The 18524-nt window shown below is 38.5% G+C and overlaps 1 protein-coding gene across 1 annotated transcript in view; it reads right to left on the reverse strand.

Annotated features, from left to right (window-relative positions):
- LOC103524914 overlaps window positions 1–18524 on the reverse strand; it is a 116749-nt gene that overhangs the window by 74634 nt on the left and 23591 nt on the right. Inside the window, exons 4-5 of the mRNA XM_026820184.1 lie at window positions 16074–16328; window positions 14882–15007 (exon numbers count right to left, since the gene is read on the reverse strand). Coding sequence (XP_026675985.1) covers window positions 14882–15007; window positions 16074–16328 — 381 coding nt within the window. The remainder of the gene's footprint in view (window positions 1–14881; window positions 15008–16073; window positions 16329–18524) is intronic.

Below are 18524 nucleotides of genomic sequence, written 5' to 3' on the forward strand. Positions count from 1 at the left end.
GACAAGGAGACTGACTAGAGTGAGGATTGAGAAATGCGGAGTAAAGAAAGAGGCAGAGAAATGTCTTGCCAACTGTTATAATAATGAATAATGTCACTCTCCTGTCACCAGTGGCGAATCTGTGGTTAGGTGAAAGAGCTTTTGATGTGAAAATGCTTTGCTATTCAATAAATAAATACTGCAGTGCGTGCAAACCCATATCTACGAATTTAATGAGGGGGGAAGGAGCAAGAGTTGGAACCGGGGGATGGATGTTATTACTGGTGATGTTTGTTCCACTATCCCTCGAAGAAACACATCTTGAAACAATTAAACGCCAAGAAAAAAAAAACTCGTTAACCCGTTTTAATTGACGTAACTATTGCGGATTTATCCACTCGTTATTTACAGATATCAACTTGTCCCTCCTTCTCCACTACAACCTTCTTTCTTCTCCTCCCTCCCTTTCTCTCCCTTTTTCTCCATCAATTTCTTCCTCTTATTTTTTTTCCTCTCTCTCTCGCTCTAATTTTCTCTCTGTCATTTTCACAATCATCATCTTTATGAAAAATAAAGTCGCAAAATAACAAGTGAAGTGGAAAGAAGAGGGTAAGAAGGAAGAGGATAAAGAGGAATAAATGTAAAAAATGTAAACAAGTCAGACATTACGTAGGTACCTACCCAGAGAGATCTTTATTTTCTCAAGGGCAAACAGACGAGGTTGCGCTTTTCAATGTCCCCTGAGCGCGATATTTCGAGTTCACCCATTTGATGTCTCTTAAGCTGTGTCCACACACAGTCGACGGCCGTCGATGGATGTCGACTGAAACCATCCACGTTGCCTTGACAACATAGTTTCAGCTCGTCGATCGACCGTCGACTATGTGTGGACTGTGGACACAGATTGTAGGTACCTACCGCTATCAAAACTGTTGAAATAATAGGCCTAGCTGTCTGCACAGTGTATACCTGTCTACTCGCCATCCTGGACACTTTAAATAAAACTTAACAATAATATTTATGTAGGTTTCCTACTGACCTCTACCGTTATACTTTTGTAGAAACAGGGCAGCTTTTATGTAGTAAAATGGAGATAGTATCAGACTTGTGCCATTAATTTTCGACAAAGGACCGAATGCCTATTTAGGTAGGTAAACTGATACAATCTTTACTACATAAAATGATATTATTCCTTGAGCATAATATTCGACATTTTTTGGACGTTATCAAGATAGTATCAGACTTGTGCCATTAATTTTCGACAAAGGACCGAATGCCTATTTAGGTAGATAAACTGATACAATCTTTACTACATAAAATGATAATATTCCTTGAGCATAATATTCGACATTTTTTGGACGTTATCATCTAAATCTACATTTCTACAGTAAAATATATCTACCTACCTACATCGAATGTAGATATAAATTTGTACCTATATTACTTACCTATGTATGTAAATATATTTACCTAAATTTCTGCGGAAAATGTAACAAAAAGCCCGCATATTCACCTTAATTCGATACATTTTGAAAGATACAGGCAGAAGTTCGCTACAGGTAAAAGTTTACTAAGGATAAGTAGGTACCGATCTTAACATCAAAAGAAATGGATGAAAGCGAGAAAAGAAAATTTCAAGTTATGTTCAATTTTCGATAATGACTGAATATTTTTCGAATCCTTCTCTTTCCTCTTCTTCTAAAATCAAATTGCAGCAAAAAGAACCCAACAACCATGATAAGGAGAAAGTTAAGAAAGAGAAAGAACATAAAATCATCAAAGAGTGAGTTATTTATAGAAAAGGATTACAGTTCAGTGGACTAGTCCTTTACCTCTAGGGAGTTGAAGAGTGAGTCACATGTCACCACATGTGTTAGAATCTGGCTTATTGACTGAATAGTAAGCTGAAAAGAGTAGTTCTTTTCTATTAATTCACTCACTCCTTAGACATCTTTCCGAACGAATTATGAGAAGAACTATTAGAAACAATACAGATTGCTCGTACATTATGTCTTTTCCAGCGCCATTACTCAACAATAAGAACGTCACGAGTTTTCTGTTGTCTACATAATGACAACATTAAATTTGCATTAACTCGTTACACTCTCTGCCCTTTAATTATGAAACCCGAGTCACAATAACGAAATGTGAAACAGAAGAGAACAAGAGAAGACAGGAGAGATGCGAGAATGGGGGGATGAGAGACAGTGAGAAAAAAAGCAAAAAAGTGTGGATAAGAGAAAGTTTAAGGAAGAGGGAGGCAAACTGAGAGAAAATTTGAAGAAAAGACTAGCAAGAGAGGAAGAGAAGGTGGTGACAGAATGAGGAGAGGAGGAGAAAAATGAGGGCGAGAGAATGAGAAAATGGGTAGAAGGAAAGAAATTAAGAGGCAAAAAAGTGGAAACGACCAGCAAAAGAGGGAGAGAAGGTGACAGAAGTGTCACAGATTACATCACTTCTACACTTTCGTAATGGCTTACAGTAAACAGCACTCAGCCACAAGCTAGATAAATCTGGGTGATTAAATTAATAAATACAGTGAGTAACTTAAGTACTTGCTATCTAAAAATAGGGATAATAATTAATACAGGGTGTTCCAGAAAAGTCCCTTTACTCCAGCTGTGGACTACTAGTATTACTGTGGTCCAAGTATGAAATTTCACACATCGGCTGAGATTGAACCCACCCTCTCCTGTTTACCAGAGTCGAGCTTCCCCATGTAGAGTTCCATATTAGAGTTTCGGAACCCAGTCACTCGATTGGGCTTTCAGCAGGCTAGTTTTTTTCTCACTGTACCTTTGCACCTAAAATGAGTACAAGACCTTTCGTCCCGTCTTCCTGGTTTGATAAATGACAACGATTCCGGCAGGGACGGAGGATGGCATACCACGACTACCCCCACGGTAGATAATGCACCTATTTATATTCTGTGTTTCACCCAATTACACTTGCAAGTACTTACTCGTGCTGGAATTTATGAGTTTCCTTCTTTCCCTCCATTTCTTCACTCCGAAAAAGGCGTGTTTAAAAAGAAGAAAGGGAAACAAGATTGCCAAACACGCAATCCTAGGGATCAACGCGAAAACGTGGTGAGTGCCTTCTACAACATTGTAGTTCTACATTGAAATACACTCGAGTGTTGAAAATTCGAGACTGATTCCATTTCAATCCTTCTCTCTTCGATTTCGGGACGAGATTTCCGCTCATTTCCAATCTAGCAAACTTCTAAAAAATCCTTTAATCTGACAGCTTTTTTTTTACCTTACCAGATCAGAAAAGCTCATGTTGTTATCTTCAAGATACCATCTTTTGTTTTCTAGTTGGCTCTATTTCAGCTACAGCTATAGCTGCTAAAACAACAACAGTTAACGTAAACCAAAGCAAATCATCTCACCTTCAAGGCTTCTTCATGCGATATCCCGGTAAACGGAATACCATTGACCTGTAGTATGGAATCTCCGGGCCTGAGACCTGCCCTTTCTGCTATGCTGCCTTCTTCTACCCGGGAAATGTACACGCCCACCCCTGAAACACAACGGAAGGTAAATTAGATCAGTATTATTAAAATTTAAATGTCTTCTTCTTCTTCTTTTGGTGCCATATTCTACAGAACGTTGGCAATCATGATAGCTAATTCATTCTTGTCGTGGGCTGCTTGGAGCAAATGTCTAATCTAATAAAATTTATATTTCTAATAATTCTAATCTAATTCGAAAAGAAGAGATTAGTGGAGAAGCCAAGAATAAATGTAGCCAGTTTAGTTAGCTTGGAAGGTAGAGCGTCTGCTTTGTTAGCGCTAGGTCGCTGCTATGATTACCACTTGGGGCGGATTTTATCCTAAACTGATAACCTGATAAGGTTCGTTATCGGAAAGACTGGATTTCTCCTATCATGTCTTCTCTGTTCCCTTTCGAGACCATAAGAGTTCAGTAGTTACAGTTCCCTCTAAAACCCGGAGAAAAAAAACAAGCATTGAATGGGCTCTATTTGGGAACTGGCCACTGGGTTCTCACCTAGAACCCAAAAATAGTCATATTGTCATATGTGATAGTGGAATAAATAAAGTGGACCTTTGTACATGGGTATATATAAAACCAGGATATAAGGTTTTACCGAAACATTCAGAGAAAGAAAACTACTAGCAAGCATGTGTTGTATCTTATTGCTAAATATCCTGACTCCTGTTCATATTTATAGTCCGGACAGGTAGCTGATCAATGTCAGGAGGTGTCAGTCTTCTATGTCTAGGATGATGGTGATGTTCTTCTGAACCTTCAGCTGATTTCTTCCCGCCTCCCCCTGATGTCAACATTTTGAGCACCTGTTCCGGAGACAGCGCTCCTTTCTTCGTGCCATGGGAATGACTCGATGTATTCCGGTAACTACTTGACGTGTTATTGCTAGGACTATTACTACGATATTCGGTACTGCTCGGCTGGGTTCGGTAACTGCTTCCATTCGTTCCAAGGTAGGTACCCCGGGGTTTGGGCGGTTGTGGCAGAGGAACAGGGGGTGGTGGGGGTGGCCGCTCTACTATAGTATACGAGGTACCAGGGGGAGAATAGTAGAGACCTGCCTTGGACCGATGACTCGCCCTAGGGTTGTAGTGACCCATGATATCCTCGGCCTCAGCCGCCCTGCACTGGTCTGCATGGTACATTGTCCTGTACTGGGAGATCGGCAGAATACTCCCCGGGGATCTGCCCCACACTGCACCACCCCCGTTACCATGAAGTGCACCCACACCAGATCGGAGCAAGTACTCATATTGTAGTGACCCATGATATCCTCGGCCTCAGCCGCCCTACACTGGTCTGCATGGTACATTGTCCTGTACTGGGAGATGGGCAGAATACTCCCCGGGGATCTGCCCCACACTGCACCACCCCCGTTACCATGAAGTGCACCCACACCAGATCGGAGCAAGTACTCATGGGACAGATTGATTTCACCAAGCTCAGCAAACTCTTCGTCTGCCATGGACTAACTGTCACGTGACTTGAGGAATCTGAGAACAATAAGAATGGAAAGAGAAACCTCTATATTAAAAATTCCCTGTGATACATCCAGACAAAGGCAAAGTCCATAACAATCTCATAAAGATCAGAGATAATCTTCCTCCGCAGCTCTCTACATTTCGTAGGATCAAAGGCTGAGGGGGAGGTGTATAGGAAGGTGACCCTATCGTCTACAACCCTACATCTGTAATGAGCACGGGTAAGGTAGGAGTGGGGGTGAAAGATAGGTTTAATATGTTTGACATTTTACAGTACAAGTGTTCTTATTCCCAGCGGAATAAACGGTGTTCTCTTTGTAGGGTTAATATAATGTTATAGCTTTCCTGTCTCTAACCCTGTAACCCCTTGTGTCCTGTAACTCTTGTGACCCTACGCTAAAACCTGCCTATCTGTGCACATCATTAATATTTTCCCGAGAGTCTTAATTAGAGAATAAGACTGGAAAGAGAAACCCCTATATTAAATATTTCCCTGTGATACATCCAGACAAAGGCAAAGTCCATAACAATCTCATAAAGATCAGAGATAATCTTCCTCCGCAGCTCTCTACATTTTGTACTAATTGTGCACATCATTAATATTTTCCTGAGAGTCTTAAATAGAGAATAAGCATGGAAAGAGAAACCCCTATATTAAACATTTCCCTGTGATACATCCAGACAAAGGCAAAGTCCATAACAATCTCATAAAGATCAGAGATAATCTTCCTCCGCAGCTCTCTACATTTCTACAATCATTGTTTGTTTATTGTTACAATAAAAACGGAGTGGATCATTTATAACAACATAACATTACATTCTGCAGCAGCGATATTGGAATTAAATTGCAATATGAGATTTTCATAAACGATAGTAACAACCGTTAGCAGAGTGTTGCCATTTTCTATTTCCTCAGCACGCTGAAGCGTGATGCTGCTGAATTGAAGCCGGCAGGTGAAATTGACTTTTATCTACAGGATGTTTCAGTGCCTATCAGGAGAAAGAGGGAACCGCACAGTCGAAAAATCGAGATTGAATTTTTCGACAGCATCGAGTCAATCTTGGATCTAACCCGGAAATAGGTCTGTGCTACGAGTACATTGTCCTGTACTGGGAGATGGGCAGAATACTCCCCGGGGCAGAATACTGTATTGATGGAAAACTTCATTTTGTGCTCATTTATTTTGTGAAGTTTGGCAAAATATTTGACACATGAAGAGAATGTGCCTTCAGGTCCTCGAATCCTAACTTTGATATAAACCAACTTTGTGAGCACTCTTGCTCAAACAAATCACTTGGACTTTGTGGGGGCAGCTTCATGATATCCTACATCAAAGGCACGCCAGTAACACCCCGTATTCAAGGTACCCCGGGACCACCCGTATCTTCTGCTATTGATTGGGGATAGATTCATAAAGATTTGTACCGTCACTTTTATTCCCGGATATTACGTCGCTACGGAAGACAATTGTGTTGAATTACTCCTGATGGTGTGACGCTTTGGGGGGAAAAAAAATAATGAGAAAATCTTTTCGCAGGAGAAATCCCCCTGGATTGATCAACGAATATAGGGATTGGATTTTTATACTGAGAGAAGCAGAGAAGCTTTGTGTAGGTGGAATAAATAAAGGATAATGATAAGGGATAACGATGAGGGAAAATGAGGGAGTAATAAGAAATTATGACGTCAATGAGATTTCGTCATGGCAAATTGGCGATTTTCTTGGAATTCTATTCCATCTTCTCCACCTTTTTTTTCCGATAAATTATTTTTTCAAATCGTTAAGTACCTGGTTCATATTAAATTTAACTACTACCCGGAAATTTTTCAATAAAGAACTCGATCAGTGGTGAATTCATGTGAAAAATTGTGTTGTATGTACTTTACAAAAGGTTTCCATATAAGAGTATAAGAGATCCAACTAGCAAAATGCTAACTTTGACAAATGCTTATTGATCCCCTTGGGGAAACTTTGTTAAATCCTGAATGCCTACGTTAATAAAGTGGGGTTGAGATTAAACTGTTGTGATAAAGGGACTACATGTCCTACTTCAACAGTCAACATAAAGCACTATTGCAGCTACTGCACTATACTTTAAGTATATTTCGTAAATTTCGTTATGAATTTACATCTCGTTCCAGAACTATGCACCAAATTTAAGGATAAACCAAGGATAGGATCACCTAAATCCTGAATGCCTACGTTAATAAAGTGGGGTTGTGATTAAACTGTTGTGATAAAGGGACTACATGTCCTACTTCAACAGTCAACATAAAGCACTATTGCAGCTATTGCACTATACTATAAGTATATTTCGTTATGAATTTACATCTCGTTCCAGAACTATGCACCAAATTTAAGGATAAACCAAGGATAGGATCACAATGGTTATTCAGAATCATTTGAGCTCGGACATCAGCACCAATTTGCTGGTGGCAAGCATAGCTGAGGAATTGACCAACACGATCAAAGACATTGACATCAACAAATCGGATCGCAACAAAATCCTGGACAATTTGCTGGAGATCAACAAAATCGTGGAACAAAGTAAAAGTCAACAAGTAAGAACCAGGGGACTACTCCTGAGAATAAATGGCGGTTGGCGTGATTACTAAAGGACATGTATTCCAGGCTTGTATCTTTATTATTTCTAAAGACGACTGGAGCCAAACAAGAAGACTCATCAGGATTTTGAATTTGCTTTTCTGAATAAATTTTGGTTTTGTCCTTGGGTCGGAAAGTGATCTTACGAACTGGTATCCTCGACGGTTTGTAACGCTTGGGAGTTGCCTTGGTGCGGCGAGTGACGTTGTTCTTCTTCATGTCAATAGAAAACAGAAAGTAAAATTTTGGACAGCTAGCACTATTGGGCTTTATTTTCCGATAATTTGGAAAGTTAATAGGATATTATGTTAATATAAAAGTGACATAGGCTGCCAGCTTTACCTTTTTGCGCCATTCATTAATAGTATGATAACGTTTAGCCACTGTAATCTCAGCTTGGGAATAATAGAGTTATGGTACATTACAATAAGAGTAGGTATGTAGGTATAATTGAGAATGTAAGAGGTACAATACAAGTTGATATTATATTGGACCAGTCACCGCCAGTCTATGTTGTGTTAGAACACATAGGATACACGACCGGCGACAGAAACAATGCATTTGCTCTATGGGACACGAGCCATTTTTTATACTTTTAGATTTATGGCCTGCTTTTTTTATTACTCACCATATATTTTGTTTGGAGAAGTTGGCATAGTTTGTATTGTACCATACTCGGGAGATAAAAAAGGTCCTTCAGCCATATTGTAGCAGCTCCTAAAGTCGGGAGGAATGTATTTTATTCACAAAAAGAACTCGAAAATGAAACAACTGAAAATGAAAATGAGCCAATAAATAAGGAAAATGATTTGCTTAGACAGTGGTAAGAATTAACAATAATACAATGATTTTCTAACATTCTATTGATCTTTTAGAAAAATATCAACTGGAATTACCAGTATCATTCAGAGAATCACAGAAATGAAGTTTTGAAGTTTAGCTTTTTTCAGGATCTCTAACACATGAACTTTTGTATTTCAGTTTCAACGAGTGGAATGAAATGGCCACCAACATCTCCAAACAATCCAAAAAGGAAACCCAAACCGAGTTCATCGATCCGAAAGCTTCTAATGTGAAAATTATACACGTCTCTCCGAACTGGGAAAATTCGCACAGTTATGTCTCCGAGTCTGAAGTTCTCATTGTAAACTATTCTCGCATTATCAGACACGAGAACAGTGATCATGTACGTGAGGAAGCAGATCGCATGATAGCTTCCGGTGAAACTAGAAATGAAAAGCTAGAAAGAGTTCAACATCTACAAGACGAAGGACTCAAAAAGCAACAAGAAGATCTGTACGACCTAAACCAAGAGTTACGTGGGGTATTATTTAACAAGTTCAGCGAAACTAAATCTCCAGAAAAGACAGATCATAAAAGAGGATATGAAAACCATGACCCTGACGCGCTAGGTGTAGACACGTGTAAACAATGGAAAGAAACGACTGCCTTTGTGAATCACGATAACACTGAAGTAACAGAACCGTTGGAGGAAGAAAATTTGAAAGAAAGAAAAAAGAAAGGAAAACGGGAAAGAAAATGCAACATTAGCTCGAATAGACACAAAACCACGGAGAGAAGCAGTAAAGGTCAAACACCACCCACTATTTATTCGGTGAACAATGATGCCAAGAAACATATCACACGGAAGAAATTAAATCGTTTAGGTAAGTTTGTCTACAGTATGAAAATTCCGGATTAGGCAAAATTAGATGAAATTCAGGATACAGGACGGTGGTATTCACACGTTTTTAAACAATACGTACTCAAATAGTTAACATGATTCGGACATGTGAAATGTCAACATTTAATCAAAGTATTGAAACATATTAGAGCGATAATAATAAGTTAATAAATATCTAGGTAGTCGAACATCATGAACCAGTTAAAAAAGTAAAAATATTAAACTTGATCATGTCATTCCCTTTCAGGAAACTGCAGGAATTCAAGCGACAGCAAAACAGCTGTTACCAACAGAAGTCATATTAAAGATGAGAAAACGGTCGCCAAATATGAAACCAATGCCACATCGAAAGAGATCGATAAGGCTCCACACCACGACAAGGCAGACCCTGGGCTGTTCGAATACTTTTCAGAATCTTTGAAATGTTTCAAGATTTGAAAAAAGCTTATGATATGGTGGGGCCTTTTCGATTTATTTCCAAATTGCTGTCGCTTAGTAAATCAGCGTTGAAATGCCTGTCAAAAGTTCGAAATGTGTAATTTTGTTACAAAGAAAAAGTGAAGAAAGGTAACTTACCATCTCCATCTTATAATCCACATCAGATTAGCATGAAACAAAAGAAGTGAAAACATGAAATCATTAGCATATTAGCATTGGAAAATAAATTACAAATACCTAGGTAACTTTGTGTAAATATACAAAAAAAGAAGTCTTTGGACGATCTCTGCCACTCGGATTTAGATTAAAATCAGACTGACGTACCTCATTTGTTAGGTCGCTCTTCAAGAGGCAGAATTAGGTACAACTATACAACCTATGAAAAAAAAAAGTACAAGTAAATAAGACAAAAGAGATCTGAAACACAAAATTGCAATATTCTAAACCGAGGGTTTTGAAAAATACTTGTACTCGATAAATTATTTTTTCAAATCGTTAAGTACCTGGTTCATATTAAATTTAACTACTACCCGGAAATTTTTCAATAAAGAACTCGATCAGTGGTGAATTCATGTGAAAAATTGTGTTGTATGTACTTTACAATGTAATCACAATGCTGCCGCTACTTGAAGAAAGTAGCGTTGCCTGTACCTGAAGTAAAGAAAACAATCAAATGGAAAGTTAGACGTTGGAAAAGAGAGAGTGCAGGGACTTTGAAAAAAAAATGGGAGAAGTAAAGTTAGAGAAGATGCTACAAAAGAAGAAGAGGAGGATGATGAAAATGTTAAAGAAAAGGAAGAAAAAAGGTAGAATACATGTACATAATATAACATGCATCTACCTAACCTAACGTATAAAATACTCTTTTCTTTCTGAACATCTGGATACCATACATACTTTACAAAAGGTTTCCATATAAGAGTATAAGAGATCCAACTAGCAAAATGCTAACTTTGACAAATGCTTATTGATCCCCTTGGGGAAACTTTGGTGACTAGGTACCGAAGCCGGAACATAAAATAAAAATTCTAGGCACATACTTTGTTTTATTATTGTGTCTGTGAATGGCAAATAATTGGGGTTTTAAATCCCCTTGGACGACCAGAAGCATTATCGGGGCTTTTTTTCCATGTCCTAGGACCTAGGTGAATTTACCGATAACTGTTAAAGTGAGAATGTCTTTTTATCTGTATATACAACATTTTCTTATTTCAGGGTAAGAGTATTCTAGTTTTTTTAAAAATGAAAAATTTTATTGTGAAGTGGAATATTTCCGAGCGAAGTTGAAGAACAATCAGGCCCTTGAGAACAATATTATTTTAAGTACCAACTAATTGAAACACATTTTCAACAAAGGGACAGAAGACAACGGCGTTCCACTTCGGAAATTGAAAAACAACCCTCCCTCCCCTTTGCTAAATACTTTGTCCTTTTTAACAAGAAAAGAAAAATCCAGAGACAAGACAAAAATAGAGAGGGCGAGGGAGAGAGAGATTAAAAAAAAGGAAAAGCGTTTTAATTAGGATAATATAGGGAATCCCACAACTATTTAGAAAATAGTTTCGTTTTTTCTGTGACTGTTTATAAAAATTTGACTTGAAATTTGAATACATTACATATTTCTAAGCCAACAAACTTGTCTTACTAGTTGAACAAAGATAGATCGATCTCACTCAGAGTGGAAGAGAGAAAGAGAGAGGAGAAGCCGAAATATACATAAAAGAGAAGTAGAAGCAGCAAGAGAAAGTAAGATAAAAAGGATTGAGAAATGTAGAAATAAGAAGAGATGTATATGGGAAGAGAGAAGAAATGGAGGAGAAGGAGGAGGGAGGGAGAGAGAGAGAAAGAGAGAGGAGCGTTAAGTACAAGTTTTATCACTCGTGGCTAGAATTTTAATCTCTCTTCCTTCTGCTCTTCTCTTTCTCTTCTGCCTTACGTCTTCTACTTCGTCTTTTGATATTAAAGAAAATATGAAAACTAGTGCAAATAATATAAATTTCCATCCGAATACGAGAAGAAAAAGAGATTAAAAAAAGGAAAAGCGTTTCAATTAGGATAATATAGGTCCTCCCACAACTATTTAGAAAATGGTTTCGTTTTTTCTGTGACTGTTTATAAAAATTTGACTTGAAATTTGAATACATTACATATTTATAAGCCAACAAACTTGTCTTACTAGTTGAACAAAGATAGATCGATCTCACTCAGAGTGAAAGAGAGAGGAGAAGCCGAAATACACATAAAAGAGAAGTAGAAGCAGCAAAAGAAAGTAGGATAAAAAGGATTGAGAAATGTAGAAATAAGAAGAGATGTAGATGGGAAGAGAGAAGAAATGGAGAAGGGAGGAGGAGAGGGAGGGAGAGAGAGAGAGAAAGAGAGAGGAGCGTTAAGTACAAGTTTTATCACTCGTGGCTAGAATTTTAATCTCTCTTCCTTCTGCTCTTCTCTTAAATTAGTTTGGCTGTCTTCTTTCAATCTTTTTCCCTCCCTCTCTCTCCCTTTTTGTTTTGTTTTTATTTCTGCTTTGCCGCTGGGTAAACCAAAAGTTCAATCTATCCAAGAGGAAGAAGAGAGAAAGAGAGAGAGAGGGAGAGAGAGAGAGAGAGAAATAAAGGTAGCAACAGAGAAAAAAGGTAAATGCTAGAAAAATGTTTGTACCTATTCTGGGAGAGAGAGAGAGAGAGAAATAAAGGTAGCAACAGAGAAAAAAGGTAAATGCTAGAAAAATGTTTGTACCTATTCTGACTTCGTGACTAGACAAGACATTTCTCCGGAAAGGGGAGGGGGGGAGAATGTAAATAGGAAAAGAGAGGAGAAGGAGGGGAAGGAGCGAAACAGGTAGTAGAGAAAAGAGAAAGAAAGGAAAGGGAGAGAAAGATAAGCCATAGACTTACATTATACCGTATTGATTTCTGTGTGCACCTATTCTGACTTCGTGACTAGACAAGACATTTCTCCGGAAAGGGGAGGGGGGCAGAATGTAAATAGGAAAAGAGAGGAGGGAGAGAGAGAGGGAGGGAAGGAGCAAAACAGGTAGTAGAGAAAAGAGAAAGAAAGGAAAGGGAGAGAAAGATAAGCCATAGACTTACATTATACCGTATTGATTTCTGTGTGCGATAGTTTACAGTGTAGTGAAGTTATAGTCGTGTTGATCTATGAAAGAATGGGTCCTTACTTTCATATTTCACAAGATTATTTTAGCCTGAATTTAGTTTGCTTAGATAGGATATCAAAACAATAGAATATTCGTAATTCTGTAGTGAAAGGGTCAGATGCCAAATATATCAAATGACAAAAAAACTAGGAGCAGCCAAAATAACATTACGTGTCAAGTGTCAACAGAACGAAAAGCTTTACAAGTGACAGAATGAAGTTATAGTCGTGTTGATCTATGAAAGAATGGGTCCTTACTTTCATATTTCACAAGATTATATTAGCCTGAATTTAGTTTGCTTAGAAAGGATATCAAAACAAAAGAATATCCGTAATTCTGTAGTGAAAGGGTCAGATGCCAAAGATATCAAATGACAAAAAAACTAGGAGCAGCCAAAATAACATTACGTGTCAAGTGTCAACAGAACGAAAAGCTTTACAAGTGACAGAATTTCAAATATTTCAATATCTGAAAATCGAAACTCCGTCACTTTTACCTACCCTATGACATTCGCCCCCGCGAATAAAATATGAAAAGTTTACGCCAGTAATATGGCACTAAGAACTACTCCAGAAAAAGAGGGGGATGTCTGCTCATGGGAAAACTAAAAAAAAAAGTTATTGGGATATAGCAAAATCATGACTAAATTAAGTTGGAGTCACCCCGTACATAGAGGGGGATGTCTGCTCATGGGAAAACTAAAAAAAAAAAAAAAAAGAGAAAGTTATTGGGATATAGCAAAATCATGACTAAATTAAAAAGTTGGAGTCACCCCGTACATTGTGTGTTTATTCTACTTTGTCTTGTCCTGAGCTTTCCTTCCTTACTGAAAACTTCTTCATTTACTACTTTCGCCGAAGTAAAGATTGTAAAGAAAGCCCGCTATATTATGTAGGTACCAAAATTGTGTACATAAGGGAATGTTTTCTACTCTGCAATCGGCTTTATACACAAGTGCTCCTACAAAAAAACAGCATGATAGGTAGAGGTGGCAAAGATCGGTTCACTTTAGGGAATAAGTTCCAACCGTTCAGTTCCTTTCATGGAACTGTTCCCAATATAAGTTCCAAAATTGTGTACATAAGGGAATGTTTTCTACTCTGCAATCGGCTTTATACACAAGTGCTCCTACAAAAAAACAGCATGATAGGACCAACTGCTTTCGAGCTTTTACACACATTAAGTATAAAACCTTCAAAAAACATATGTTAGCCCGATTTTTCTGCCCAACAAAATATCTCAGTTTCGAACCCGGATCCAAAATCGTTGGGTGAACGCCAAATGGAGTATCCTTGTACGATTCCAATGAATGCTTTCCAAATGGTGGCTGACATATGAGCTTAGGAACTACGATAAAAACATACACGTGGCACCTGTTTTCTGTGTTTTCTGAAAACTTTTTTCGCTAACTCTAAACAAGCTTAACCCCCTCCAGTATAAAAACTGACCGTGTCGAAAGCTTTGTCGTGGTCAGAGAAAATGAATAATTTTATAACTTCCGAATACTTCTTTAGCACGAGTACACCAGTTATCTCTAAACAACCTTGCCCCCCTCCAGTATTGCAATTGATGAATAATTTCTTAACTTCCGAATACTTCTTTAGCACGAGTACACCAGTTATCTCTAAACAACCTTGCCCCCCTCCAGTATTGCAATTGACCATGTCAAAAGCTTTGTCGTCGTCAGAGAAAATTGATAATTGTATTAATACCTACCGGAGACTTCTTTTGTACGAGTACATCAATTATCTCTAACCTTTCAACCCAACTTTTCTGCCCACATCCACTTACACTAATGACTGTATCAAAATCTTTATCGTGGTCGGATAAAATCAAAAACTCTTTTTAATTGTATTAATACCTACCGGAGACTTCTTTTGTACGAGTACATCAATTATCTCTAACTTTTCAACCCAACTTTTCTGCCCACATCCACTTACACTAATGACTGTATCAAAATCTTTATCGTGGTCGGATAAAATCAAAAACTCTTTGATAAATTGATAGAGGGTAAGTTGACTTACCAGCAATCCAGCTCGTTCAGCCACGGAATCCTTGTCGACGCCTGTGATGAAGATGCCTAGATTATATTCTACGCCACCTCGGATCATCAGACCCAGACTTTGTCCTGGCTCTATGTTCAACTCCACCTGAGGACATCGAATTTATAAAGGATCATTTTAAGTGAAGTTTAATAAAAACCACCACCAATTTTTACCTACTACAGACCATATCAAAAACTTGATCGTTGTCAGATAAAATTAACGAATTTGCAATAGAATATAAGTTTACCACCAATTAAAAGGTAGGTTTAAAAAAGAATGAAATAAAATCAATCTATATTTCACAAGGATTATAAAATAAAGATTCTAAGACTATCTAGTGATACCTACCACGGAATTGGTTTCATCCTACCGAAACCAATCGCCATTTTATAAAATGAGGACTTGTTAGTTGGGTAGTTAGTTGTGTCCTATCTTTTTCATCAAATGCAGGTCACAGGGAAGTATGTGCTTCAAGATACAATAGAAAATAGAAGCAATAAAGCCTGGTAGTAGCAACTGTTCAAGTCGTTAAACAGAATAGCTTTCTGTTACTAGAACCTCCATATCTTCGGGTAATGGTTGGGATAGATATCTATTAACACAATGTATGGGCGGAGTTCTAACTGTACTATCGTCATAAACTTTGGTGCACTTACTGGATTAAAAAAAAGCGTACTTAAAATTTAATGTTGACCTAACAACCAAGAGACTCATGAACCAACGCGCAAACTGTAGTTTAATCAACTGAAGAGCTTGAGATTGTTTCTTTAAGGGCAGAGAAAACAAATAACAACCTGCCCTAAAGGAGTATGAAACTTTACTGAGGTTTGAGCTACAGACAGTCGTCAAAAGTTGACAAGACGCCAAAACTTCAAAGTGGTAGGTACTTGGAAAAAATATCGCATTAACAACATCTAAGGGTTTCCCGAGAACGAGAATGAAGAACTTTCACTTACCTTTCTAAAATTCTAACCTTACTAGAACTACTAGAGTAACTAGAGACCTATTCCACAAACGACTTCGCGCCTCTAGTGCGTCAAAAAATTGGGAAACGTTTTTTCGGAGCAAAACGTAAGGCGAAGTGCGAACTGAGAAGTACTTTGTATAATGAACGGAACTTTTTAAAAGGGCGGAGAGAATAGCTAAAGTACTCTTGAAGATGTGGACGTACCTTTCTGACTGTATCTTTGGAAGACCGGGCGGAATAGTTCCAGCGAGGTGGAGGAGGGGGCGGTGGCGGCATAGGAATGACGGAGCGGGCATAGTCCAGGGGAGGGGAACACGGGCGCCCCTGGCGGTCGATCCAGGAGTAGGCTTGCCGCATTGTCCAGGCAGGAGGTGGGGGGAGGGGATGATTGCGAGGCGCTTGCGGGGGTATACTGGGACTTCGCACCGTCATGCTGAGTTCTCGGTTAGATTTCAACATCTGGGAACAGGAAAGAAAGTTCAATGAATTATTTTAAAAGTTAGCCCTTAGCTGGTCAGGATCTAAGGCCATTTAAGGTCGATCGAAGAGGTGAATCTATGTTGTCAAGGCAGTGTGGACGGTTCAGTCGACATCTATGTGTGGACACACCTTTATAAGCTTAATTAATAGATAGGTATTCTGTAAGTTAGTTTGGGAAAAATAACCTTTAACTATGTAAATCGTGAGATTATGAAATCGTAGACCGCTAGTGTATTAGAAGACCTGAAACGTGGGCATTTTGTTACGATACCTAAATGTAATGGACGTAAAGTAGATAAAATCGAGATCTACATAAGTAGATCATAAATAACAGTGCTCAGCATTAAACATAAACATCAATGTTGTATAAACATTAAACATCAATGTAGTTAAGTGCTTACTGTCTACTATCTAATCTTCACAAACGGGAGGTACCTTTCGGAACACTGTAAGTGTTTATCTTTCTAATCTCTACAATACAGGAGGCTGCATCAGAGTCAAGTGGATTAGGGAACAGGCTAAAGGAGGGAGATGACCTTGGAACATTTTTCTCATCTTCACAATAACGGATTGGGGGATAATTCAGGCGCTGGGGAAGCAATTACATCACAATTGATTCCCTGCCAAGATGAGGATGAAGAACTTCTTAATACTTCTTCCACTGCCATTCTTGGCGATAAGAAATGAGAATAGAGAGATACAGAAGTGGGAGTACTGGAGGTGGAGAAAAAGCCAAGGAGTGAGGGATTGAGATAGAAAGAAAGAAGAAGGATCAGGGGACAAGGAGACTGACTAGAGTGAGGATTGAGAAATGCGGAGTAAAGAAAGAGGCAGAGAAATGTCTTGCCAACTGTTATAATAATGAATAATGTCACTCTCCTGTCACCAGTGGCGAATCTGTGGTTAGGTGAAAGAGCTTTTGATGTGAAAATGCTTTGCTATTCAATAAATAAATACTGCAGTGCGTGCAAACCCATATCTACGAATTTAATGAGGGGGGAAGGAGCAAGAGTTGGAACCGGGGGATGGATGTTATTACTGGTGATGTTTGTTCCACTATCCCTCGAAGAAACACATCTTGAAACAATTAAACGCCAAGAAAAAAAAAACTCGTTAACCCGTTTTAATTGACGTAACTATTGCGGATTTATCCACTCGTTATTTACAGATATCAACTTGTCCCTCCTTGTATCCCTCGAAGAAACACATCTGGAAAGAATTAAACGCCAAGAAAAAAAAAAGAAAACTCGTTAGCCCGTTTTAATTGACGTAACTATTGCGGATTAATCCACTCGTTATTCACATATATCAAATTGTCCCTCCTTCTCCACTACTACCTTCTTTCTTCTCCTCCCTCCCTTTCTCTCCCTTTTTCTCCATCAATTTCTTCCTCTTATTTTTTTCCTCTCTCTCTCTCTCTCGCTCTAATTTTCTCTCTGTCATTTTCACAATCATCATCTTTATGAAAAATAAAGTCGCAAAATAACAAGTGAAGTGGGTCCCTCCTTCTCCACTACAACCTTCTTTCTTCTCCTCCCTCCCTTTCTCTCCCTTTTTCTCCATCAATTTCTTCCTCTTATTTTTTTTCCTCTCTCTCTCGCTCTAATTTTCTCTCTGTCATTTTCACAATCATCATCTTTATGAAAAATAAAGTCGCAAAATAACAAGTGAAGTGGAAAGAAGAGGGTAAGAAGGAAGAGGATAAAGAGGAATGGAATAAAAAATATAAAAAATGTAAACAAGTCAGACATTACGTAGGTACCTACCCAGAGAGATCTTTATTTTCTCAAGGGCACACAGACGAGGTTGCGCTTTTCAATGTCCCCTGAGCGCGATATTTCGAGTTCACCCATTTGATGTCTCTTAAGCTGTGTCCACACACAGTCGACGGCCGTCGATGGATGTCGACTGAAACCATCCACGTTGCCTTGACAACATAGTTTCAGCTCGTCGATCGACCGTCGACTATGTGTGGACTGTGGACACAGATTGTAGGTACCTACCGCTATCAAAACTGTTGAAATAATAGGCCTAGCTGTCTGCACAGTGTATACCTGTCTACTCGCCATCCTGGACACTTTAAATAAAACTTAACAATAATATTTATGTAGGTTTCCTACTGACCTCTACCGTTATACTTTTGTAGAAACAGGGCAGCTTTTATGTAGTAAAATG

This window comes from Diaphorina citri, unplaced genomic scaffold (assembly GCF_000475195.1).
Source record: "Diaphorina citri unplaced genomic scaffold, Diaci psyllid genome assembly version 1.1 scaffold125, whole genome shotgun sequence".
Classification (NCBI taxonomy): domain Eukaryota; kingdom Metazoa; phylum Arthropoda; class Insecta; order Hemiptera; family Psyllidae; genus Diaphorina; species Diaphorina citri.